The sequence below is a fragment of the Chlamydomonas reinhardtii genome, chromosome 9 (genome assembly GCF_000002595.2).
Source record: "Chlamydomonas reinhardtii strain CC-503 cw92 mt+ chromosome 9, whole genome shotgun sequence".
Classification (NCBI taxonomy): Eukaryota; Viridiplantae; Chlorophyta; class Chlorophyceae; order Chlamydomonadales; family Chlamydomonadaceae; genus Chlamydomonas; species Chlamydomonas reinhardtii.
In genome coordinates, this window is record NC_057012.1 from 988,657 (window position 1) to 1,014,416 (window position 25,760).

Here is a 25,760-nt window from a genome sequence, read left to right on the forward strand (position 1 = left end):
CCTGATTGTTCCAGAATAACAAGCCCGCTCCCACTTACTTCCCCTGGACCCAACACTTCCCCTGGACCCAACACTCTGGACCCACAGGTGCACTACACCTCAAGTGTGGTGGCGCGTGTAGTGATCGAGTGCAAGCCGCGCGCCGGCGGCAGCACCTGGATCGACCCCCGCGGCCAGTGCCCCTGGCCTGCCGGCTACGACTTCCTGCCCACCTACTTTGACTCGACCGTCGCCACATTGTTCACATACACCAACGCCAACGCCACCGGCGGCATCACCGGCATCCGGGCAGCTGTGCCCGACTGCGAGTCCCAGGCGGCGTGCGTGGCCATCGCTCACAAGGTGTTGAACGAGGACGCGGCGGACGTTGAGTCGCGGCTTCAAGCCGACACCGGCGCTGCCGCCGGGCTGGACATGTGGCAGGGCGCCGCTGTGGGGCAGCCGGTCATGCCGCACTGCGACGGGTCGTTTTGGAAGACACCAAGATGTGAGTGTCGGCTCGCTTGCTTGGCGTGGGAAGTCAGTCTGCGTGGTATGCATTACCGGTATCAAGCCGGCCAGGTCTTTTGTGTGCATGCGCATTCAACAGAACAAGCACCACAATGAAGCCCAGGAAGCCCCATCCCACTTCCACTCATCCGCCTTCATGCGTGCCCCGTGTGCCCCACGTTTTAGTTGGTTTTGGTTGAGTTTGGGCTGGTATTTACAACCCACCTCCCTCGCCCCCTTCCAACCCCTGCAGTTCCCCGCCAGTACTTCTGCGTGCACCGCATGCAGCTGTCGGGCACCGTGCTCACCACCAGCAACTCCGCCAGCCTGCCGCACTCGTGCTCCCAGCTGTGCGACGCCACCTCCTCCTGCCGGGGCTGGTACCTGGATGAAGCCTTCACCACCTGCACCCTGTTCGACACGCCGTTCGTGTCCAACGCCGCCTACAGCGTCGTCACCAATACCGCCGGCCTGGGCATGTCTTGCTGGTTGGCGAACGACCCCTGGTGAGTGCGAAAGCCTATGCTGCATCTGCAGGCGTGCATGCATCATGCATTTCCATTCGCCAGCCCTTCGCCGCATCGCACAGTGTGGTGTCGGCTAAGCTCATGCAGCGTGTGCTTATGGGCGTGATCTATGGGCCAACAGGTGCAAGCGGAGCGCGGCTGCTGTGTGCTGAGTTCTGACCTGTGCGTGCTTCCATCCTCCTGGTCACCTCACACGCAGGTACTGCCTGCCGCCTGGCTTGGCCACGGCGGGCAACGCCGACTCCATGGCTGGGCTGTTCGCCATCCCGGAGAAGCGAGCGTCGCCCGACGAGTGCCGCGCGGACTGGTGAGTAGCCCAGGCGCGCATGGTGCTGCCCCCAGGTTGCTGGCTACTACTAGGATGCCGCGGGCGGACGGGCGGTCGTGCTGTGTCCGTGTGTGTCCGTGTGTGTGTGTGTGTGGGGGGGGGTGTTAACTCGGAAGCAATCCCAAAGGGAATCAGTAGCGCTGCAAGGAAGAGGGGGGAGGGGGCACGGGCTCACCTGGGAGCGAGTGGTGATTGAAGCGGCAGGGGCTTCAGCCTGCTTCCGAGCTTTTTGGGGGCTCCCGATGCCCTCCTTGCACTCTCCTTCAGCGTTTCCATCCTTCAGCACGCTGCTGAGCTCTCCTTGAGCTCTCCTGCAGCGATCTCTTGAAAGCTGGACGTGGCGTGACCACGTCCTCCTCCTTCGTGCCCGCAGCGATGCCAACCCCGCCTGCTCGCACTTCGTCTTCTCCGGCGCCTACAACGGCCAGTTCAACTGCTACCTGCGCGGCGCAGCCTTCACCGGCCCCACCAGCGAGTTCGCGAACGGGCCCTCCCCCGACGCCCATCGCACCTGCTTCAAGACGCTCATGCATCGGCAGCTGGTGAGTGGGGGCTGGCTACTGGGACAGGCCGGGATGCTTGTGCGGGCAGGGCACAATGCGCAGGGCAGCCAGGGATGGGCGTTTGTGCGCGCAGGGTGGAATGGGGCAGGAGGGAGCGATCAGGGGACCGGGCGCATTTACTGTCGCGTACCGGTAGCGCAGCTGTACTGTTGCTGCTCGCTGACCGCTTCCTCCTTGATTATGACATGGTGGACGACCGCAGAGTGCCTCGTACATCAACAACTACGCACTCACGCACGCCCAGCTGTGCTTTCCCGGCATCCGTTTCGGCCCCACGGGAGCGTGGCGCTTGCTAGGCGACGTATGGGACAGCGCCTCCTGTTCAGCCTACTGCCACAGCCAGCCCGGCTGCGCTTGGTGGGAGATCAAGATTGACGGCAGGTAAAGGGGCTATAGGCGTGTGTTTAGACGCGTTCTCTAGCGGTTCGCCAGGCAGGCTTCGCCTGAACCCGGACTGGCAACGGCCGCCGCCGCATGGGGCCTCTGGGCCACAATGAGCCTGCCGGCGGCGGGCAGCGCGTGCAAGCAGATGCTGGTGCAAATGTTTGAGATGCCACGGCTGGTTATTGATGGCCTCGCCCGGGCTGTCCTGGTCTCCGTGGCAACCCTTGTGAGCTGTGATGGTGTATGCGTGTGCGTATGGTGATCTCGCGCCCACCTCCCCGTGCCTCGCCTCTCCCCGCCCTGCATGCAGCTGCATGCTGCATGACGACTGGGGCTGGTTCCAGAACGGCGCGTTCGGCCCGGACTCGAGCGTGGTCATGTCCTGCTTGTCAGCCGTCACGTGAGTACCGTAGTCCAGTGAATCAGTTGATTGTGATCTTTGCGCGGCATGATCCATTCGCGTTTGTGCTGCTCAATAGGATTTCCCTGCTAGACGGATGGGGGCCTTGAGCATGCCGCCTGATGTCTAGAATGCTATATGCCCCGCCGCCGCCCCACCCTACCTGCCGCCACATCATACCGTATATGTCGTTCATTGCGTGTCTGCCTTTGTGTTTGTGCGCCGCAGGGGGACGTTCGTGTGCCTGCCCAGCGGTGCCACCTTCTCCTTCAACCTGGTCACCAGCCTCACAAACGTGTTCAGCACCACAGACTGCGCCAAGTGAGAGCGATTCTCCTTTACCTCCTCCTGCACCCATAGTATTCCCGCCATCACCCACCGTCACCCACTGCCAAACACCGTCACCCATAGCCCCCGGGGTCGTGCCTTCCGAATCCTCCGAACCAAATTCTCCGACCTCGAATCGCGCGCACACGCCAATCGCTTCTAAACTTCACCCTCCCACGCACCACTCCCGCTCACACACCGCCCTCTTTCTGCAGCTCCTGCAAGAGCTCGAGCACCTGCAGCGCCTACCACTACGACAGCGTCAACAACGTGTGCGAGCTGGGGGACCAGCCCTTCACCGGCGCCACAGGCGTCAGCGCCCCCACAGGAGGCGTAGCCGGCGACGGCTTCTGCTTGCGCACCCTCAACTACGGCGCCCTGTTCTCGGCTGGCCCGCCGGCGATCCCGCAGTCGCCGCCGCCGCCGCTCTCGCCGGCAGCGGCCTCAGCCGGCTTCCAGATGGCGCCCATACCGCTCCGCTACACGCCGTCCAGCTATTTGGCGTATCTGGCCGGTGGCATGTCCGTCTCTTGTGTCAGGTGAGCGATAGTCCTGCAGGGAGGCGGTTTCTACCCGGTCACGTAGCCTCTTGTGTGTGCCGCGGGGTGCCGTGTGTGGGTCGCAGGGCAACGCGCGGAGGGAGCTGAAGTTGTTATTGACGCCATCGCGCATCGATACCGGCACAATCTCTCCCAACACTTGTTGCAAGCAGTCATTGGGTGTGCTCATAGGCTGATGCGGTCTTGCCCCCCCCCTCATTTGCTGCAGCCCCGCCGCAATCAACACTATCACGCTAGACGATGCGGGCGACATCTTCCTCACCCACCTCAACGCCATCAACTGCACCGACGACACCGCCCCCTCCGGCGGCGGCTTCGGCAGCCCCGGCGGCAGCGCCAGCACCTTCAGCTGCCCCGACGGCTTTGACGCGGTGCGCGGCGAAGAGGCCTACAAGCCGCCCGGCGGCTCTCCTGCGATCGCACACCCTCTTGTGCAGGTGTCCTTCCGCTGCTCCACCACAGGCGTGTGGACGTCTCCGGGCCGCGGCAGCGGCAGCGGTCTGGCGGGCGGAAACCGCACACTGACGGTGATCACCTGCCCCGCCACCACCGCCATCACGTCCATTCAGCTGTCTGGGGATTCCACCTACATCGGCGTGGTCAGCATCGTGTGTGGCGCCGCCGCCGCGCCTCCCTCGGGCACGGACGACTGCCCCGCCGTCAACGGCTTCTACTCGCTGCCCGGATACACTGCCGCCGGCGCCACCAACGTCGGGAGCGTCAACACTGGCGCCAACGCCGAGCTGGCGTTCCAGGACTGCGTGACATCCGGCAGCTGCAACGCCGTGGCGTGGGGCTTCTCCGGCGGCAGCGCCTTCGGACAGGGGCTCAGTGCGGACCTGGCGGCGCTGCAAGGCGTGCTGCCGGGTGACGGTGGTGGCTACTGCGACGGCACGTTCGCTGAGGCCCCGCCTTTGCCACCGCAGTACTACTGCGCACGCGGCAGCGTGCTCACGTCGGGCTCCAGCGGGCTGCCGGTGGCCACCGCGAGCAGCGTGGCCGAGTGCGCGTATGAGTGCTCCAGCTTCGGCTGCACAGGCTTCGTGTTCGACTTTGCGGAGGCGACGCCCTGCAACCTGTTCTCCTCGGTATTCACGGTGGCCGACACGTTCACGGTGAGCGCGAGCTGCGCTTAGGAGTGCATGGATGGGCTGCGTGCGTGCCAGTCTTGGGTCTGGGCACATGTGCAGTGTCTGTGCGGGCTGCGGGCTTGTTCTCGCTACGCTTGCGTGGCCCGGATGACTGACGATACCCACCGTCCTCCCTTTCCCTTGAATCCGTTTGCTGCGCGCAGGTCTCCACGAGCACGGACATCATCGGCTGCTGGCCTGACGCCGCCGCGCCCTGGTACTGCCTGCCCAGTGGCCTGCAGTTCACCGCCAGCAGCCCCATCGCGCCCGTGTACCGCCGGGCCACGCCGGAGCAGTGTCGCTACGACTGCGACAGCTATCCCTCCTGCTTCTACTACCGCTACGACCCCGTCACCTTCGAATGCGGCCTGTACGCGGAGATACTCTACCCGGGCGCCGGCGTCGTGGCGGGCACGAACCCCGTGCGCACGTGCTTCAAGACGCCGCAGCACCCCGACCTGTCCGCCTCAGGCCTAGGCCGCGCGCAGGGCTCGCTGTGCTTCCCCGGCGTGGACCTGGGCGGCGTCAAGTCAAACACCCTGCCAGGCTACTTCAATCCCACCTCCTGCGCTGTGCAGTGCGCAATGTACGGCTGCGGCCACTGGAGCCTGCGCACCGACTCGACATGCGAGCTCTTCGCGCCCTACACGTACTTAGGGATGGGCGCCGGCGCTGCCATCCCCTACGGCGTGGACAACACCACAGTCATGAGCTGCCTCGCGCGCGTGACCGGCAGCTTCGAGTGCCTCGCGCCCAACCGCACCATCGCGTATGAATCGGCCGGCGCCGTAACGGCCGCGACCCTGGCGGACTGTGGGGCCTCGTGCTACAGCTCCGGCAGCTGCATTGGCTTCACCTACACCACAGCCGCCACCAGCAACTGTTTCCTGATGGCAGACAAGCTGTTCTTCGGCACGTCGGGGAGCAACGGCCTGGCAAGCGGCACCGACGACGTGACGACGTGCCTGCGTACCACCATGGTGCGACAGCTGTTCGGTGACCCGCCGCCGGTGGCGTCCCCGCCGCCGCCAGAGTTTCCGCCGAGCACTCCGATGCCGCCCACCGGTGGCGGTATGACGTATCCGCCGCCGCCAGGCATCAGCGCGTTCACTGTGGAGATGGCAGCCATCCCCATCCGCTACACGCCCGTAGGCGCCTGGACGACTACCCACAGCTACTACTGTAACGAGTAAGTATCGCGAACATTTGGGGACTCGCATGACATTATTCATGTGCCAATGCAAGGGGTTTCTATGGTGAAATGTGTTCCGCATCCACCTTCCCCTACCGCTACCCGCTTCTGCCCGAACTAGCTCCCTTCCCAACCGGCCTCTCCCGCAAACGCAGTGACGCCACCATGAACGGCGTCACGGTGGATGACGCTGGCGGCGACTACCTCACGCACCTGGCGGTTACCAGCTGCACCAATGCCCTGGGCCCCTACTTGGGCGGCGCCGGCGCCTTTGGCAGCGCCTCCGGATCCGCAACCGCCTTCAGCTGCACGGACGGCTTCGACGCGGTGCGCGCCGAAGAGGCGTACACGCCCCCCGGCGGCTCGCCCGCCACCCCGCACCCGCCCGTCTACGTCGCCTTGCGCTGCTCCACCACGGGCCTGTGGACCTCGCCGCCCTACGGCAGCGGCAGCGGGCTGAGCAACAACCGCACGCTCACGACCGTCACCTGCCCCGCCACCACCGCCATCCAGACGCTGGATTTCGCCTCCAACGGCGGCTACATCACCATCCTGCGGATCACGTGCGCCTCCGCCACGGCGCCCACAGCCTCCGACACCATGGACGCCTGCCCCGCGGTCTCAGGCTTCAGCCTGCTGCCAGGCTACACCGACCCGGCTGCCACCAACACCAGCACCTACACCACCTTCAAGATGGATGCCTTCTCCGACTGCAACGTGGACAGCACCTGCACCGCTGTGGCGTGGGGCCAGAACGGCGGCGGCTTGTTTTCAGAGACGCAGATTGCGGACCTTGTTTCGCTGCAGGTGCGTCGACTTAGCGACTTGCTGTCTGCGGCAAGCACACTAGGGGTAGTCATGAGCCCCTTACTCGATACGACCTGTACTCCTGAGAACCTTCAGTGCTGGCACCCGTGCTGCCGAGTTTTGATTACCGGAACTAAACTTCCACTGCCGCTGGCGTCCTCCGGTGTTGCTGCAGGGCGTACGCGCCGGCGACGGCGGCGGCTCCTGCTTGGGCACGTTCGTGGAGGTACCGCAGGCGCCTCCGCAGTACTACTGCGCGCCCGGCATCTTCGTGGGCGTGGTGCCTGGCGCCATGGCGTCAATGCCGGCAGCCACCGCGGCGCACTGCGCGTATGAGTGCGAGGCCGCGGGCAACTGCAAGGGCTTCGTGGTGGATGTGTCGGCCGGCACCGGGTGCGACCTATGGGGCATGGAGCCGCTGCCCAGCGAGTACCCATTCACGGTGCGTTGAGTGTGAACTGGTTGTCGGGCAAAATGATTCGCTTTGCCATACGCCGCACTTGGTCTGCCATTGCATTTGCCACTGCAACACGCACGGGCGCCGTGGGCGCTGAGACCTTCCTTCCGCGCCCCACGTGCCTCCATCCCTCCCGCCATCCCGCCCGCGCAGGTGTCTTCCAGTACGACCGTGATCGGCTGCTGGCCGCAGGCCAATGCGCCCTACTTCTGCCTGCCCGACGGCGTGTCGTTCTCGGGCGTGTCCGTCTCCACGCCCATCAATCGCGCCACGCCAGAGCAGTGCCGCTTTGACTGCGACCAGGCCCCCGGCTGCTACGCCTACAGCTTCGACCCGGTCACCTTCAGCTGCGCGCTCTTTGCGGACCTGCTGGCCGTCGCCACCTCCGTCATTGCGACGGCCAACCCCGTGCGCACGTGCTTCAAGACGCCGCAGCACCCCGACCTGTCCGCCTCAGGCCTAGGCCGCGCGCAGGGCTCGCTGTGCTTCCCCGGCGTGGACCTGGGAGGGTTGAAGACGGACACAGTGACTTCCATCGCCACGCCAACCGCCTGTGCAAAGCTGTGTGCAGACTACGGCTGCGGCCACTGGCGCCTGCGCACCGATGGCGCGTGCGAGCTCTTCGCGCCCTACACGTATCTGGGAATGGGCGCCGGCGCTGGCATCCCCTACGGCGTGGACAACACCACAGCCATGAGCTGCCTCGCGCGCGTGACCGGCAGCTTCGAGTGCCTCGCGCCCAACCGCACCATCGCGTATGAATCGGCCGGCGCCGTAACGGCCGCGACCCTGGCGGACTGTGGGGCCTCGTGCTACAGCTCCGGCAGCTGCATTGGCTTCACCTACACCACAGCCGCCACCAGCAACTGTTTCTTGATGGCTGACAAGCTGTTCTTCGGCACGTCGGGGAGCAACGGCCTGGCAAGCGGCACCGACGACGTGACGACGTGCCTGCGTACCACCATGGTGCGACAGCTGTTCGGTGACCCGCCGCCGGCATCCCCGCCGCCGCCCAGCCCGGACCCGCCTAGCCCAGAGCCTCCGTCTCCGGCGCCTACTGCTCCTCCGCCCAGCCCAGAGCCTCCCAGCCCGGAGCCACCGACTCCCGCACCGCCAAGTCCCACACCGCCGAGCCCGGTGCCGCCAAGTCCAGCTCCGCCCAGCCCGGCACCCGACGCGCCGCCGCCTTCGCCAGAGCCCCCGAGCCCGGAGCCGCCTAGCCCGGAGCCACCCAGCCCAGCACCTATGGCTCCGTCACCTCCCAGCCCGGACCCGCCTTCACCGGCTCCCCCTTCTCCAGATCCTCCATCGCCGGCTCCCCCCAGCCCCGCTCCGCCCTCACCATTGCCTCCGGCACCCTTCCCACCGAGCCCCGCTCCTCCGAGCCCGGAGCCCCCAAGCCCGGAGCCGCCAAGCCCAGAGCCACCTAGCCCAGCGCCCTTGGCTCCGTCACCGCCCTCTCCGGATCCGCCCTCGCCTGCGCCTCCGTCTCCAGCGCCTCCCTCGCCATTTCCCCCGGCACCCTTCCCACCAAGCCCCGCTCCGCCGAGCCCGGAGCCCCCAAGCCCGGAGCCGCCAAGCCCAGAGCCACCCAGCCCAGCGCCCTTGGCTCCGTCACCGCCCTCTCCGGATCCGCCCTCGCCTGCGCCTCCCTCGCCAGCACCTCCCTCGCCACTTCCCCCTGCTCCCTTCCCACCAAGCCCCAACCCGCCCAGTCCCGCGCCCCCCAGCCCCGAGCCACCCAATCCCGCGCCTCCGAGTCCGGCACCCTTGGCTCCCTCGCCTCCTAGTCCGGATCCGCCGTCTCCAGCACCGCCATCACCCGAGCCGCCCTCACCAGCACCGCCTGCGCCCCTCCCTCCTAGCCCCGCTCCGCCGTCACCAGACCCGCCTAGCCCGGCGCCGCCAAGCCCTGCACCACCCAGCCCAGCACCAAACGCGCCATCCCCACCCAGCCCTGAGCCTCCGAGCCCTGACCCGCCCAGTCCGGATCCTCCAAGCCCCCCACCACCATCCCCACCCGCTCCCTCGCCGCCGCCTCCAAGCCCGGAGCCGCCAAGCCCAGAGCCGCCTGCGCCGTCTCCTCCAAGCCCGAATCCGCCCTCACCTGCGCCGCCCAGTCCCCCGCCGTCTCCGCTGTCTCCACCCGCCCCCACGCCACCTTTCCCAGAACCCCCACGGCCGACGTCGCCATCACCCGCGCCGCCATCACCGCCGCCGCCTTCACCAGGGCCGCCGCCAGCACCGTTTCCGCCCCCCATGCCACCATCCCCACCTCCGTCGCCGCCGGCTCCACCGCCCGTCCCTCCTCCATCCCCGCCCAGCCCTCCGCCCAACCCTCTTCCGCCCTCTCCTGGTCCGCCTGCGCCTGCACCTCCCTCACCTGCTCCGCCGGCACCGCCTGCGCCCTTGCCTCCATCCCCACAACCGCCGTCGCCGGTGCCGCCCAGCCCGCCGCCACCCATGCCTCCCCCAAGCCCGGCGCCACCCTTCCCCAGCCCCGCGCCGCCGCCTCCACTCGTGTTCCTGGACTCCCTGAGCCCGTCGCCGCCGCCGCCCATTATCCTGGTGCGACTGCTTCTTTGCTGCGCCTCCCTCGCGTCTTCTCTCAGCCCCAACCGCTTGGCCGCTCTCTCGCCCCATGTCCCACTTACACCTCCCCGGCATCTGCTGCACCCCACCAAATCCCTCATCACCCGGCTGCTGCTGCTGCTGCTGCTGCCGCAGGTGGCGGAGCTGTCCCTGGAGGCCAGCCGGCCGCCCAGCCCCATGCCCGTGCCGGACACGGAGCCGCCCGCGCTGTCGCTCATGGGCTCAGACTCCCTGGAGCTTGAAGTGTTCGTCGACGCGTATGTTGAGGTGAGTGGTGTACCGTACCCATCGACTGGCAAAGAGAATGCCGCGAAGGCGGCCGAGGGCTTGCTTTGTGCATACTTACCTTTGGGAGGCATCCCCGCACACCACCACTTGCTGAACCCTCGCCTCCTCCCCCATGTCCACCTCCCGTCGAGCAGCGCGGCGCCACCGCCCTAGACACCTACAACGGCCAGACCTACAACGTGCGGGTGGTGGTTGAGTCCAGCAACGTCAACATGAGCGCAGCCTCGCCGCCGGGGGCGCCCTACCAGGTCATCTACGCCGCCACCGATGCCGCCAACAACACGGCGCGCGCGGTGCGGCGGGTGGTGGTGGTGGACAGCTGCGCCGACGCGGGCGAGTTCCGCTGCGCCGCCACCAAGGCCTGCTCCGTGTTCAAATCCTGCACGGCGGGCCTAGGGGGAGCCGGCAGCAACAGCACCAACTCCAACACGACGTCGGTGCAAAAGGTGCGGCGGAACTGCAACAACTAAGTAGCTAGTTATTCCGGGTCATCTGGGTATTCATCGTCCGGGCATCGTCCGGGCTTCCACTGCGCTCAGTCCTTGCACCCATCCAAGAAGGCACACGTGCGCGCAGCAACGGATGGAGCTTTTCGGCCCCTGACACTTATCCCAAACATGCCTACAGGTGTTGGAGCGACCGCCGGACACCATCGCTCCGGTCATCACGGTGCTGGGCGACGGCATCCGCTACTTCACCGCATCAGGCGTGCAGGGCATGATTTCCGTGGCCTACGTCACGGCCGGTGGCGCCTTCACCGACCCAGGGGCCAGCGCCACAGACGAGGTGCCCTCGGCCGGCGGCGCGCCCTCCACCACCATGTCCGTGCCGGTGTACAACTACATCATGGATCCCACCGGAGAGGACGTGTCGGTCATTCCGTTGGACAGCCCCACCGGCAACGACACCGAGAGCGCGGTGCCGTACCTGATCACCTACACAGCCAGGGACTTTTACATGAACGAGGCGGCGCTGGTGCGGCGGCGCGTGTACGTGCTGTGCAGGCCGCCCGAGTTCGCCTGCCCCGCTTACGACCCCGAAGACCCGCTGACCTGCAGCAGCTCGCGCATCTGCGGCGTGGCCATGGGCGGCAGCGACGGCGCCGGCGTCATGTTCTCTACAGATTCAACGTTGTCGTCGAACGGCGGCGACGCCACCAACACCACATCAGCCTCGGGCACAACCACAACCACCACGAGCTCAAGCAGCAGCGGCACCAACGAGACGCTCACGCGCTTGGTGCCGCGCTTCAAACTCAACATGGATCCGGTGATCAGCATCAGCCAGGGCGCCATGTACGGCCCCTGCACGGGCGGCATGGCCGGCACGTGCGAGCCCGGCGCCACGGCGTCGCTGGTGACCACAGGCGACCTGAGTGGCCAGGTGCGTGTGTACGTTACGGGCGTGGCGTGTGTGCGGGGCGTAGGCTCGCTCGCAGGTATCATGGCCTGCTGGCACCTGGGGCTCTACTTACATCACCACCCTGGTCGGGAGAAGGGTGCATTGTTACTTGCTTGTAGGACGGGGAGGTCTGTATGCTAGTCACTTTATGTTATTATGGTCCCTTCTGCGCGGTGGCACTCACGTCTGCTGCATATATCTCCCTGCCGCCAGCTGCGCGCATGCGCCACGGGCGTGCGCAACCCGCAGCCGTACGACGCCGTCGGGCTGCAGTACTGCGGCGTTGACACGCGCGTGCCCGGCAACTATACCATCTCGTTCCACCTCACCTGGCCGTCCGTCGGAGAGTTGATTGTGTACAGGTGTGGGCCTGGGCTTGCGTGTGTGACCGCTTGCCTGGATAGGACCTGTGTAGCGCCTGGCGCGGGGTTTTCGTCAACATGTGGGGCCCCCACTCGCACAACCGCAGGACGCTGGTGGTGGAGGAGCAGTGCGTAGGCGAGCGCACCTGCTCTGACGGCCGCTGTTCCGTGGACGGCACCTGCGCCAATGAGATGACCGTCACGGCTGCCAGCAGCAGTAACAATAACAGTAGCAGCAACATTGGAAGCAGTGGAAGCAGCAGCAACTCGAACAGCCCAAGTCTTAGCAGTAGCACCAGCACCGCGACCATCAATGCCGCACCCAAGCTCACCCTCAACATGTCTGACATTGTCGGCATGCGGGTGCGTGGGACACGGACGCCTGCATGTGTGTCGCTCCGTTTGCCCTGACCATCCACTTGCTGTCTGGGCGGTGCGCCTTCACAGCCTCAGCACTACTTACACACACTGACGCACGCACCCGCACGCGTCCCGTACCGTCCTGCCGCAGGTGAACGTCAAACGCGGCACGGCCTACCAGCGCTGCACGCCCGGTCAGGCGCCCACAGCCGACCGGCCGTGTGAGACGCTGGGCAGCGCCAGTGACACCGAGGACGGAGACCTCACCAGCGCGGTGCGTTGACGCAAGGCTGTGCGCGTGTTTGTGCTGCCGCGAACTGGGGCCGTTTGGAAGCTGACTGGCATCTCATTTTCGGAGCTCGCACTTGGGACAGAGTTGGGACTCTTCGTCCTAGGCTGCGCATGATTTGACACCCTCTAACACCCTCTAATGACTGGTCTCCGCCCTGCTGCCCCGTGTTTCCAGATCGCGCTGTGCCCGCCGTCCGACTGCGGCAAGGTGCAGTGCCGCAGCCACTGGGCGGACCGCAAGGCGCCGTCCGAGTGCGGCATCGACACCGTGTCTGCGCCCATCGGCACCAGCTACCGCCTGGTGATCGCCGTGTTCGACAGCCGCGGCGCCAACGCCACCGCAGAGCGCACCATCGCCGTGGTCAGCCCCTGCAACGCCACGCAGGACTACTGCGAGGAGGCCGTGCCCGGCTCCGCCGCCGGCGCCACGCGCTGGGTTTGCAGCGACGTGAGCTGCGCCGAGCGCAGCCGCCTCGCCACGCTGGCCGCGGCGGCCGGCAACGGCAGCGCGTCTGGTGTGCTGTCGCCGCGGCTGTTCCTGCTGCCCGGCTACCAGACCACCAACCTGTCTCTGGCGGAGGCGGACCAGGCCGTGTTCCTGGCGTACCGGACGCCCGCGCCCTTCAGCCTGGCGCCATGCGCCGCCTTTGCGGACGGCGCGCCGCCTGCGCCGCCCACCTGCGCCGCCATCGCCAACGACACGCTGAACGGCGACCTGACGGCGGCGATCACGACCGTGGTGGTGCCGCGCTGCGCCGCCAACACCAGCGTGGAGGAGGGCACCTGCACCGGCTGCTCCGTGGCCGCGCTGACCACCGGCACGTGTCTGCCCGGCCGCTACAGCATCACCTACACAGTGGCCGCCACGGATGGTAACGGCGGCAGCGCCAGCGCCAGCCGCCGCCTGGATGTGGCGGTGGAGCAGCTTACCACCACCATCATCGAGCTCAACCTCTTCCCCAACCGCACTGCCGGCGGCTCCACAAACGTGACCGTGGCGGAGGCGTTTGCGGCCAGCCTGCTCAGCAACTCCACCGCTAGGGCGGCCCTGCTGGCGCCGGTGATGCAGGTGTTTGGCATCACGCCCTCAACCATCCGCAACCTGTTCTACATCACACCGCCCACCGTGGTGCCAGTGTACCCCTCCGGCGCGACTGCCGCCAACGGCACGGCTGGGAACAACACCGCAGCAGTGAACGGCACCGCTGCGGGTAATACCACAGCTCCTGGCAATGCCACGGCTGCTGGCAACACCACGGCAGCGCTCGCGCTCACTAACACGACCGTGACTCCGAGCTACTACGTCGTTCGTGTGAGTCTTGCTCTAGCTTCAACATCACACGTGCTATGGCAGCGGAAGCCCCACCGGTCACACCTTGCCTTCAACCCCCAACTCATTTTGCTTGTTGCTTCATGCCGCGTGCCCCTGTTATGCGTTGCAGATGGTGCTCAACATCACCACCGGCTCGGCGGACGCAGCGGGCATGTCCGCATTCTCCGGCATGGTGCAGGCGGGCGGCCTGGGCCGCCGTCGCCGTGCGCTATCCCTCCCCAGCAGTCTTCCAGATCTGCCGCGCGCCGAAGGTGTGTCTGCGGCCCAAACTGCAAGCAGCCAGCGCGCCAAGCTGCGGCTTAAGCCTGTGGGTCCGGAGCAGGACGACGTAATTTACTTGGCGGATGCCAGCGCTAACAGCACCAACAGCGCCAGTGACAGCAGCAGTGGCGCTACAAGCCAGTCCGCGACGGGTGAGCCGTTGGGCGCACCAGAGCCGGTGAGCGTGCGCGAGATGGTCTTGCACTCCATCCTTACTGGCCTGTTGGGCGGCGTCCGTCCAGACCAGCTGGTTCATGCCTACGAAGCCCGCGGCAGCAGCAGTGGGGGCGGAAGCCGGCGGCGCTCAGCGCTGAGCGTGGCCGCTCTTCGCAGCAGCAGCACCGGTGGCGGTGCCAGCAGTGGCGGGCTGCCGCTCGTGATGTCGGCGCTGGGTGACGTGCGCGCACAGCTGGACATGGCGGCCGGGTTGGTGCACCTGGATGTTGTGGAGCAGCGGCAGCCGGCGGCGGCAGCCGCAGCAGGCGACCGGCGCCGTGCGCTCGCGGAGGTGCCTCAGCTGCGCTTCGCCCTGGGCGACGACCAGGACCAATGGGACGAGTCGGAGCTGGAGGAGGAGGAGGACATGGATGCCCCGGACGAGGGCGAGGGCGCTGTCCCAAACCTGCGTCGCTTCCTCTCCATCGCCACGCGCACTACCAGCGGCAACAGCGGCGGCAGCGGCCACGTGGACGGCTACGGCTCGCTGTCCGCCGTGCGGGGAGTGGTGCGCCGCGTGCTGCAGACCTCCAGCTGCGGCACCGCCGCCACCGCGCCCAACGCCTCCTCGACCTCCGCCGCCTCTGTCGGCCTGGCCTCGGTGGGCGGCGTCAGCAGCGCCTGCGCCAGCCCGGCGGTGGACGCCACGGGGGTGGCGCTGGGCGTGCTGGCTGGCGCGGTGTCGGATTTGGACCGTCTGGGCAAGCAGATGGCGGACCAGCAGAGCAACATGGTGGCGCTGCTGGGCACACTGGACGACAAGTTCTCAGCAAAGGACGAGGTGCGTGTGGGGCGTGTGGAGTGTGGAGGAAGGAACCCGAAACGAGGAGTGGCACCCCCACCGCACCGTGTTGGCTCTCCCGCTCGCTCCCTGCTTGCACCCCGCTCATGCATGCCCGCCGCCCTGTCCACGCTCCGCCTGTGTTCCGTCTGTACCTACGCCCCTCGCCCCACCCACCCCATCCAGGTGTACCGCACCTCCATCGCGCTGCTGGCGTCCGAGGCCGACGTCGCCTTCAACACCACCGCCGCCAAGGCGCAGCGGCTGTTGGAGCTGGTGGAGCAGACGCTGGCGCAACAGAACGCCAACGCCGACGCGCTCGTGGCCACCCTCAACCTGCTGCAGGTGAAGGCTTGCTTGCTACCGCACCATCCTTTGCCACCGCCGCTGCGTGGCTGCTGCGTACTATGCCCCTTGCTTCCCTCAAAGCTCCTCGGTCTGGCTGCGCTGCTGGCTGACCTCAGCGCACATTTATTACGGCATGGCAACAGACATGCATTCTCCTCCGCTGCCGTGCAGTCCACGCTGAACGAGGCGGAGGCCGCCACTAGCCGCGCCGTGGTCACCGCCGCGGCCATCCTGGAGGGCTACGGCGCCAACGGCCCCGCCGCCTGGCTGTCCACCGAGGACGACCTGTCCACCTACAGCGCCTGCCTCTACAGCCGCGGTGCCTCCCGCGCCGTCGCCTTCCGCACCAGCTGGGCCCAGGCGGCCACGGGCAACGCCACAGCCTACTACAGCGCGGCGGCGAGCACACTGGCGTCAGCGACGGCGGCCGCAGCCGCCAAGGCGGCGGGCGCTGCAGCGGCGGCGGCAGCTGAGGCGGGCGCTCGCCGCCGCCGGGCCATGGAGGCCGGTGCTGCGGGTGCGGGTTCGGTTGCGGATGCTGGAGGCTGTGTGTGGCCGGCCTGGCTGCAGCTGCTGCCGGCGAGTCTGCAGCGCGGCATTATTACCTTCGCGCAGACGCTGGGGCCATGGGTGTCGGAGGCCCTGGGTGTGCAGCACTGCGCTGCTGCCGGGTGTCTGGCGGGCGCCGAGTACGGCGTCCCCGTCACAGGCACAGCTGCGCAAGGCACCAGTGTGGCAGCAGCTGCCCATGCGACTGGTCGCAACCCGCCCTCGCCTCCCGCCGCTGAGGCGCTGGCAGGCCCCGACGGCTCCGGCACCAGCACCTTTGACCTGCTCCTGCCCAAGTGGAACCGCCGCTACAGCCCCACCGCCTCGCACCTGCCCGACCCCGGCGAGGGCGCCCCCGCGCCTGCTGCTACAGCCACGGAGCGCCTGCTGCTGACGTCCTTGGGCGGCAGCAGCAGCGACAGCGGCGACGGCAGTGGCAGCGGCGACGGCAGTAGCACCGGCGCTGATGACGCCTACTACGCCGACTTCATGGGCTACAGCCTGCCCACGGGCGACGGCTACGACTACAGGTGACCCGTGGTGATTGGTGTCAAACAGGCGCTCACGACCATGTTCTAGCGGGCGGACACGGTCACGGAGGAGGCCATTGTGGCGTGCCCGTTTGATCTGGACTCAGTACCCCTAAAATCCTCCAAAAACAAACCCAACTCCCCCCCTACAGCCTGTGGGACGTGCGCAACAGCGACCGCGCGCGCCTGCTGGGCCTCAACAACCGCGTGCTGGTGGGGCTGCTGCTGCACCAGGTGCGTGTCCCGGGAGGAGGCTGGAGCAGGCTGGGGTGGGAGGGCGGGTGTGAAGGCATCCTCAAGCTCCACACGGGCTGGGGCGCTGGTGGCTACCTTGAGGACAGAGGCAAACATTGCGCCACTGCCTGCTGGATCTTAACGGAGCCTGATTCCACGGGATTTGCCCTGCCTTGCCCCGCCCTGCCCTGCCACGCGACGAGCAGGTCCGGCGCAGTGAGGCGGAGGTGCGCGCCAGCAGTGGCGTGGACGGCGTGATCTGCAAGTCCACCTCCTTTGACTCGCTGGTGGTGGGCTGCGACGCGGACAGCACCAACGACGACCGCTACCCCGCCAGCGGCACCCTGGGTGGCATCGGCAATGGTAGGGCGCTGCTGCTGCTGCTGCTACGGCGCCGCCGCTACTACTCATCTCTGGCGTGTATCCGGGATAGCGGCGCTTGAGCCTGTGGCTTGGGCCCATCCAGGCGTTTCGAGCTGTAGAACTCGCTGGAGGGATGCTGCCGGCTGACCCGTTGCGTGCTCCTTAACGTGCCTGCACAGACCCTGTGTTCAACCGCCACTCCACTCTGTACGAGGCGGCCGCCTCCATCTCCGACTACTACAACACGTCCACGGTAGGGCAGCGCCTGGGGTGAACAGGGGCAGCACCTCGGATGCAGGGGAGGCATTTCATAGCTACTCCAGTCAAGCTGGTATAACGCCGCAGCGCAGTGTCTGGCTGGCTGCCCGGCCAGCACTGCTGGCATGCATGACCCGCCGCCGCACCATCCACCAACGCCCTGCTTTCCGTGCTGCCTGCCTTGCCGTCGCCCCGCTCACAGAACTCCACCGACCTGCTGCCAACCGGCCTCCCCTACGGTACGACATCACTCGCACGGGGCTTTCCCAGGGCAAGGCCAAGCGCCTGGCCGCATCGTGCCCTGGTTCGGTTTAGTTTGGGCAGTATCTAGAACCCTATCCCCTGCTGCTCCAAACCTCACGCGCCTCGCCTTCTCACCTCCACGCCTCTCCCCTCATCCCCCCAGGCTTCTTCCACGAGCCGCTGTCGGGCCTGCCCGCCGGCTACCCGTTGCTGCTGGACACGCAGCTGAGCGCGCAGCGGGCGGAGCAGGCCATCACCTTCATCCGGGACGGAAGCTACCTGTCAGCCACGCTCACCAAGTGCGTGCGTGCATAGCAACGCGGTGCACGGATGCAGGTGTTGCTCTTATACCATCCCAGCGAATGTATTGCTGCCCGAGAGCCCCAAGTGCCCGGCCACACGCAGGGCCCCGGCCGCATCACCCTGGCCAAGTCGCCTCCGGCTATAATGCCCCCGCTGCCCCCACCCCCGTTTCCGTGACTGGGCGGGCTTTCTGATGATGACGTAACATTTCCGCTGCGCTCGGGCACATGACCCCGCCCCCCACCCCTGCCCCTGCCCTCTGTCCCCACCTGCCTGCCCCGCAGGAGCATGCGCGCGCAGCTGGTGAGCTACAACCCGGACGCGCAGGTGTTCGGGTACTGGCGGCTGGACCTGACGTGGCTGGACAGCGGCGTCATCCAGGCCAGCGCCAAGCTGCTGGGCCTGCCCGCCATCAGCTACGGACAGTCCATCAAGAACCTGCAGGTGCGGGTGTGGTGGTGGTGCGAATACCAGCCAGTTCAATAACTAAAGCAAAGCAGCCAAACTAGTGGAGTACAGGCAGAGGCGACAGGTGCAAGCGAAAGTACTTATGGGGGGCCTGTGCGCGTGTGTGGCTAGCGTTGTGCAGTTGCGTGGGCGAAATGAAGGCGCCCCTCGTCAAGACACTCGGCCATGGTCTCATGCACACGAATCTAACATTTCGTTCGTCGCCGCACACAGGTCAGCCAGTTCCTTCCCGACTTCTTCCTGGTGCTGCTGGTGATCGGCTACTTTGTCATGACCGCCATCGACATCTACCGCCAGCTGCAGAGCCAGAAGCGCCGCCGCCGCCTGCTATGGCGCCGCGCAGCCAACCAGCTCAGCCGCGCCGTAGCCGCCGCCGGCTTCCGACGCCACACCGCCGTCGCGGCGGCGGCCGCGCAAGCCGGGAAAGGCGGTGTCGGTGGCAATGCCTTTGCACCTGACCGGGCGCAGGGCGGCGACGGCGGGAGCGACAGCGACAGCGAAGGCGAGGATGATGACGGTGACGGCGACCCTCGCGGCATCAAGGCGGCTCTGGGCATCAAGAAGTACCGGCCCAAGATGAGCGTCAAGTGGATCTGCTACGAGGCGCTCATCTGCGCACTCATGGTGCGTCTGTCTGCTTTGGTGGAAGTGCGGGTGGCGGGGTTGGTTATGCGCTTGCCGCCTGGCTCGTAGCGGCGGCAGGCCTGTGGAGCGCGGGTGGGTGGAGCAGGGGCTCTGGTGAGGCTCTGGTTAGGGAGGCTGGCGTGCTGACGACGCCATTCTTGCCCACAACGTGCCCCACAGGCGGCATCCATTGCGGTGTTCTACACCTATGCGGTGCGGTTGTCCGTGCGCGACGACTTCACCGCCCGCTTCGACGTCTACGACGCCCTCACATTTGCCCGCGCCCGCTACTTCCTACTCGCGCGCGACCCCGCCGCCGCCGAGGCCGCCGCGGCGGCCGCCGCAGCCGTTGCCGCCGGCCTCGCCTCCAACACCACTGCCGGCGTCACCATGTCCACCGGCGGCACTGCCACCAGCGCCACCACCAGTGGTAGCAGCGGCTCCAACGCCACTGGCGCGGAGGCCGGCTCTGCCGGGCGCTGGAAGCTGCCGGCGGACAACGGGCCGCTGAGCGACGCGGGCGCCATGTACGCGCGCGTGGACGACATGTACAATACCTTTGTGCTGTACGGCTTCCTGCAGGGCCTGGTGCTGGTGTTCATCATCGTGCGATGGCTGCACTACATCAGGTGCGTGTGTGTGTGTGTGTGTGTGTGTGTGTGTGTGTGTGTGTGTGTGTGTGTGTGTGTGTGTGTGTGTGTGAGAGAGAGAGAGAGCAGTGACGTGGCATGGCCTGCCGGGACGTGGAGCGGCATGGCGTGCGTCGCGTGGCCGTGTGTGCTGTGCTTTTGTGCGGTTGCATTCTGTGCTGCTGTGTGAGGGAAGGTCAGGGCACGGGGATGCCACGCGGAGACGCCGTTTCAATCTTCTCTATGCCGCCGTTCCTTCCGCCCTGCGCAGCTTCCAGCCGCGGCTGTCCATCATCCCCGGCACGCTGGCGCTGGCGCTGCCGGACCTGCTGCACTTCGCGGTGGTGGTGCTGACGTGTGTGGTCATGTTTGCCAGCGCGGCGGCGCTCACCTACGGCCCCGGCGTGTCCCAGCTGTCCAGCCCCGGAAGCGCTGTGTACCTCATGCTGCGATACGTGCTGCTGAGGAACGACGACTTTGTCTTCAGGGTGCGTTTGTGCGGGCCCTGCAGCTCTGTGATTGTGCGTTGGTGCATGTGGTTTCTGCGATGGATGCTGTGGGCCTTCGCGCGGGGCCTGTGCGGTGCGGCTGTGTGTTCGTGTGGCCTAGCGCAGCGGCTCAAGCTCCCACCGCACCTGGACGCCGCCTGATGGATGTCAGCTTGCCCACCGAGTTTGCATTTCCTTCTTTGTGTGCCGCTCCGTCGCCAGGACATTGTGAGGTCCACTTCGGAGCGCACCGCGGCCGAGGACGCACTGGCCTGGCTGCTGTACCTCATTGGCCCGCTGTTTTTTGTGTTCCTGCTCTCCAACTTCATCATGGTGCGCTTTAACGGAGTGACCGCCTGGTTTTCCTTGGCTGCAAGTGCTGTCACGAACAAGCAAATAAATGCGCGTGCGTCTGCGTGTCCATGGCATGACCTGCAGGCCTGTCGTGCGTATCCTTGAATGGGGTTTTGTCTCTGCTCGTGCTCTGCCTTTCCGCAGGCGTTCCTGGCCTGGCCCTTCGGGTTGCTCAAGTTCGCGGTGGAGGGGCAGCCGGGCGTGCCCAAGGACCTGTCCCGCATCCTGGGCTGGTACTGGCAGCGCTTGCGGCACCGGGCACCAAAGAACAAGCACATTTTGCAGTGGACAGAGGTAGGTGGCAGAGGCGCACGCCAACGAGGTGACGCCTAGACGCGGACCAGCAAGAGAATAATGCCGACAGTCTCACACTCTGCTGACTTTGGCTGATTGCTGCTCACAGAGAATATCCCCTTATCTCGCGCTCGCTCTGTGCACAGGAGTGGCTAGCGGGTGACCCCCGCGGCATCATGTATACAATCTCAAAGTCAGTCGCCAACCTGCGAGCCAGGCTGGGCGGCAAAAGCCACATCGGCGGGCCGCCTGGCGCCGCCTCCGGTCCCAGCACTGGCTTTGGTGCGGCGGCCCGCGCCTTCCGCTCCGTCACCGCTGGGCACGGCTGGCCGGGCAAGGGCGGCGTGGGCTTTGGCTCGCCTGGGGCCACAGCTTCCGGGGTACCGCCGGCCGCGGCCGCCGCATCCCGTTCCGCAATCAGTGTAAGCGGGGGCTTGGGCGCGGCTGGGGGTGCGCGGCCGGCAGTCATTCGCGTGGCCCGCGGCGCCCCGCCGCTTGACGGCACCGCGCTTGCGGCCGCGCTGCATGCTGTGTCGCGTGCTCACATCACAGCTGTGGGTGTCGGCAGCGAGCGCGACATGCCGCCGCCGCCGCCACACTCCTGTGACGACATCGGCGGTGCGTTAGGCGCGAGCTACGATGCCAGTCATCGCTCAGAGCGTGCACGCCGCACGGCGGCAGAGCTCGTGTCCACGCTCAGCGGCGACGCGACCGCGGCCAGCGGCGCCACGCTGACGTCATCAGACCAGCTGGCAGTGACTGGCGCTGCCGCCGTTGACATGGCATCCGGCGGCGGCGGCGGCCGGCCTACGTCCGCAGGGGCCCGGAGCACCAGCAGCGGCGACGGCGACGGACGGTCAAGAGCCGTTGCAAACCCCGCGCCGCAGCTGGGGCTGGTTGGCGCCGCCAATCCATCCGACGGCGGAGCACCAGCCGCAGCCGCCTCCTCACCATTCAAGACGCCGCCCTTGCCTCAAGTGCAAGGGAGCCAACCCCACAACACCAGCGGTCGCCACTTGGCAGCCTCCAGCTCGGGCGTCACTCGCAGTGCCAATCGGCGTGCCAGTGTCGACACCGGAGTGCTCAGCGGCCTGCTCAGCGGCAACACGGCACGCCGCCTGGCCAGCCGCCTCACTGCGGCGGCCGGCGGCGGCGGCCACAGTCCTGTGGAGCGGCTCCAGCCTCCGGACCAGGAGGCGGAGGCGCTGGCGGATGCGGTGATGGCCAACCTGATCGCGCGCTTCGGCTCACAGGCCACGAACGGGCTGGCTGGAGGCGGGGTGGCGGGAGCAGGCGGCAGCAGCGCGGGCGGCGGCGGTACGGGTGGCGGCGGCGGCGGCCCGCAGGAGGTGCTGGTGGTGGGGCGCGGCGGCGTGCTGCATGGCACCAGCCGCAAGGGCACGCACACCAGCGGTGGCAATGCTGCCGCAGACTCCAGTGTGCGCTCGGGCGGCGCGGCGTCCAGCCGCCGCCGCTTCAGCCTCAGCGGCGGCACAGCCAGCGGCGCCGGCACGGCCGCGGATCCTCATGCCAGGACCGCCTCTGCCCTCACCACAGCAGCGGGCGCGGCGGGGGGTTCAGTTGTCAACACCGGCAGCGGTATGATGGCAGCGGAGGACTCGTGGGCGGCGCGGCTGCCCGCCACGTCGGCGCGTGCCTCCGCCTCCATGCAAGCCGCTGCTGCTGCTCAGCCCTCCCGCCGCAGCGTCGGCAGCCAAGGCCCGTACAGCGGGGCTCACGGTGACGACGACAGCGACGATGATGTGTACGAGGCCCTGCAGATGCCGCCACCGGTGGGTGGCAGCGGTGCAGGCAGCGGCAACGACCGCAGCCGCAGCGGTCGCGTCAGTCCAGACAGCATGGCAGCGCTGCGTGCGGTGTCATTGAGCGGCCCCAGCTTCATGCCGGCCGGCGGGCCGCTGGCGGCGCGGCGGCCGTCCTCAGCCGGCAGCAGCAGCGGCCAGCCACCTGCGGGGCAGCCGCAGGAGCGGAGCGCTTCACCGCGCGCGGCCTCCGGCAAGGCCCGCCGGCCCTCCCGTTTCGCACAGGAGCCGACCACGCAGCAGTGGCCCAAGCTGCCCACCGCTTCGCTCCAGGCAGACTCGCGGCCGCTGTATGACGCAGCTGCCCGCAGCAGCGGCGGGGCGGCATTCGTGGGTGCGGCAGGGGAGCAGCAGGGGAGCAGTGCACCAGTGCATAGCGGCACTGCCACCGGCCAGCCTTCGCTGCCGATGCCGCCCGCCCAGCTGCCACCGCAAGCTCAGGTCGTGATGCCTCGGCGGTGGGCGCCCGGTCCTGTCAAGGAAGAGACGCCCGCAGAGGCCGTGGCGGCGGCTGGGCTGCCGCTGAAGCTGCCGCCGCCGCCGGAGGAGCCCTCGGCCGCGGCTGCAGCTGCGGCAGCAGGCGGCATCGCAGGCTGGAAGCTTCCCGTGGCACCGCCCTCGGGCCTGGCCCTGTCACTACCCGAATTCCACGTTACCACCGGATTGCGGGCGCCGCCGCGGCAGGCGCAAGCCGCAGCGGCGGCAGCGGGGCCAGCATTTGGCAAGCCGCCGCGGGGGCCCAACCAGCCGCAGGCGCCGTCACCTGTGATCAACTGGAAGATGGGCTCGTCGGCGGACACGGCGCCGGCCGGCTATGACAGCCTGGCGCTACGGGCGTCGCCGCTGCCGGGCAGCCGTCCTCCGATGGGCTTGGCACACACGAAGGCATGGGGCTCCCTGATGCGCAGTCCTGCGGCGTCCGGGGCAGCCGATGCAACAACGGGTGCCGCCTCCGCGCCCGGTGCTTCCGGTGGCTTGGGTCGCCGGCAGGGGCGCCGGGCCGGTGAGACCATCATTGATGGCAGCAGCGATGGGAGCTCCATGGACTGGGCCCTGGCGCTGGCGGCCTCGCCGCGGCAGAGCACCGCCGGCGACCCCATGGATTCCGAGCCGCCGGTGGAGCCGCTGGACCAAGCTGCAGCTGCCGGGCCTCACTCGTTGGCATGGCACCGGCCGCTGCCGGCACCGGGCAAGCAAGGCAGCGCGGCGGGCTCGGCGGCTGGCGGCGCGCCGGGCGCCAAGTCGCGGCGCAAGTTCGCTGGCGGCCTTCTGTCGCAGGAGATGACGATTGAGGACGATGAGGCGCTGGATGGTGAGCAGGGCGACAAGGGTCCGGGCGGTCAAGAGGGTCAGTCGCGCACATACGGGACACCCAGGCTGCATATGATCCATAATGATTGCCGGTAATGGGTAAATTTCCATTGTATTGTTTAGGCTTAATTCACAAAACATGAATGATTCGCAGATGGCGAAGAGCTGGGCGCCGCCGCTGGGCCGCGATCGGGCGCGAGCCTGATTGCCATTGGCGGCGGTGCAGGGCCCATTGCGGAAGCCTTCGAGCGCGCAGCCGACCACGCCGCCGCGGCGCTGAACGGAGACGCCGACGGGCCGCCCTCCGAGCCACCCTCCGAGCCGCTCACGCCAGGCATGCATGCCGCGGCCGCCGCGGCCGCTGCCGCGGCCGCTGGCGAGGCGGATGCCGCCAACGCAGCGGGTCCGCCTGACGCAATGTCGCATATTCGCAGCCTGCACCTGCCGCAGCTGGAGGATCACGAGGTGGACGACGAGGCCGGCGCGTGCGGAGGCGGTGGCCCGCCCGGAACCGCGCTGCTGTCGCACTGCGTGTCGACGGTGCGCGCGCTGACGGCGCACCTGAACGCCATGCTTGCGCAGCTGCTGGCGGCGGTGCGCGAGGTGGAGGAGATGGGGGCGTTCCTGTCCGACCTACTGGCAGCGGCGCAGTCTGCCAGTCGGCTGTCTGACAGACGCGCCTTCTGGGCGGCGCTGAGGCACGTGGCGGCGCGCCACATGCGCGAGCGCAGCCTGCGCCTGCTGCACCGCGCGCGAGAGCTGGAGCTTCCGCTGCCGGCGCTGGCGCTGCCTGACGCGGCGTCGCTGCAGCGGCGGCTGCAGCTGGAGGCCCATGCGTCGGCGCTGGCGGCGCAGGTGGCGGCGTTGAACTCGCCGTCCATGCTGCCCGGAGCGTTGCGCTCGCTGCCGCTTCCGGCGCAGGCCCAGGCGCAGGCAGTGGGCGCGCTAGCGGCGATGGGCCACGAGGAGCGGCAGCTGGCGGCGGCGCTGGAGAGGGAGCTGGGCGCGAGGCTGGAGGCGGCGGGCAGCACACTGGCGCGCAAGCCGTCACTCAAGCGCCTTGCAGACGAGGTCGCCGCAGAGATGGCGCGCCGCGAGAGCCGGGCCGGGGCCGAGGTGCTGAGGGCGCTGGCGGCGGCGGGCGCCGCCACCAGCGGCGGCGGCGCACCGCCGCAGCCAGGAAGCGTCGGTGTTTCACCGGGTGCCGGTGGCGGCGCCCGTCTCTCCGGCGCGGGCGCTTCCGGGGACGCGGTTGCCGGAATGTTGGCGGGCACGGGCTCCGGCGGCGGTGCAGACCCGCTGTCGGGTATGGACACGGCGGCGCGGCTGCTGCTGCTGTCAGGCACCGGGGCTTTGACGATGGCGCGGCAGCGGCGTGGCTGGGCGGCGCGGCGGCGCGCCATGGCGGCGGCGGAGCACGCCGCGGTGCAGCAGGAGGTCAGCGTGATGGCGGCGGCGCTTGAGGGCCGGCTGCCTAGCGTCACCAGCGGCGGCGGCGCGGGCATGGGTGCTGGCGGTGCTGCTGTTGTAGACGCAGGCGCCGACGGCCACGGCGTCCGCTTTGCGGCCGACCACGCGCCGCTGGTGGTGGGCTCGGGCGTCAGCGCCAGTGCCCGCTCCGAGGCCGGCGGCGGGCACCGCTCCATCTCGCGCCTCGTGCCGCGGCCCATCATGTTCACCAACCAGTTGGCGCTGACAGGCGTGGAGGACATGCACGAGCTCGAGCACGGCGACGGCTCCGATGAGGATGAGGCGGAGGATCCCACGGAGGACTTCCGGGAACTGCTGCGGCTGGCGCCGCCGCCAGGAGCCATGACGGGCGCCGGCACCAGCACGGCGGCGGGCCCGAGCGCGGGCAGCAGCGCAGAGGCGGCGGTGGCGGGCATACAGGG

General features: G+C 68.0%; 1 protein-coding gene across 1 annotated transcript in view; it reads left to right on the top strand.

Moving 5' to 3' along the window:
• CHLRE_09g400850v5 (uncharacterized protein) overlaps positions 1-21,342 on the top strand; it is a gene marked incomplete at its 3' end in the record, with an annotated part of 42,128 nt that extends 20,786 nt beyond the window's left edge. The window contains exons 54-88 of the mRNA XM_043066003.1: positions 88-487; positions 743-995; positions 1,216-1,323; positions 1,718-1,886; positions 2,110-2,288; positions 2,602-2,691; positions 2,920-3,012; positions 3,234-3,557; positions 3,787-4,693; positions 4,873-5,897; positions 6,056-6,707; positions 6,883-7,149; positions 7,318-9,732; positions 9,892-10,023; positions 10,179-10,490; positions 10,672-11,427; positions 11,659-11,807; positions 11,915-12,170; positions 12,319-12,441; positions 12,634-13,770; positions 13,901-15,049; positions 15,236-15,394; positions 15,569-16,476; positions 16,629-16,710; positions 16,917-17,073; positions 17,253-17,326; positions 17,534-17,570; positions 17,738-17,873; positions 18,162-18,321; positions 18,559-18,969; positions 19,150-19,598; positions 19,870-20,086; positions 20,309-20,419; positions 20,585-20,734; positions 20,881-21,342. Of these exons, the coding sequence (XP_042920800.1) occupies positions 88-487; positions 743-995; positions 1,216-1,323; positions 1,718-1,886; positions 2,110-2,288; positions 2,602-2,691; positions 2,920-3,012; positions 3,234-3,557; positions 3,787-4,693; positions 4,873-5,897; positions 6,056-6,707; positions 6,883-7,149; positions 7,318-9,732; positions 9,892-10,023; positions 10,179-10,490; positions 10,672-11,427; positions 11,659-11,807; positions 11,915-12,170; positions 12,319-12,441; positions 12,634-13,770; positions 13,901-15,049; positions 15,236-15,394; positions 15,569-16,476; positions 16,629-16,710; positions 16,917-17,073; positions 17,253-17,326; positions 17,534-17,570; positions 17,738-17,873; positions 18,162-18,321; positions 18,559-18,969; positions 19,150-19,598; positions 19,870-20,086; positions 20,309-20,419; positions 20,585-20,734; positions 20,881-21,342 (14,409 nt within the window). The remainder of the gene's footprint in view (positions 1-87; positions 488-742; positions 996-1,215; positions 1,324-1,717; positions 1,887-2,109; positions 2,289-2,601; positions 2,692-2,919; positions 3,013-3,233; positions 3,558-3,786; positions 4,694-4,872; positions 5,898-6,055; positions 6,708-6,882; positions 7,150-7,317; positions 9,733-9,891; positions 10,024-10,178; positions 10,491-10,671; positions 11,428-11,658; positions 11,808-11,914; positions 12,171-12,318; positions 12,442-12,633; positions 13,771-13,900; positions 15,050-15,235; positions 15,395-15,568; positions 16,477-16,628; positions 16,711-16,916; positions 17,074-17,252; positions 17,327-17,533; positions 17,571-17,737; positions 17,874-18,161; positions 18,322-18,558; positions 18,970-19,149; positions 19,599-19,869; positions 20,087-20,308; positions 20,420-20,584; positions 20,735-20,880) is intronic.
• Between the last annotated feature and the right edge of the window lie 4,418 nt (positions 21,343-25,760).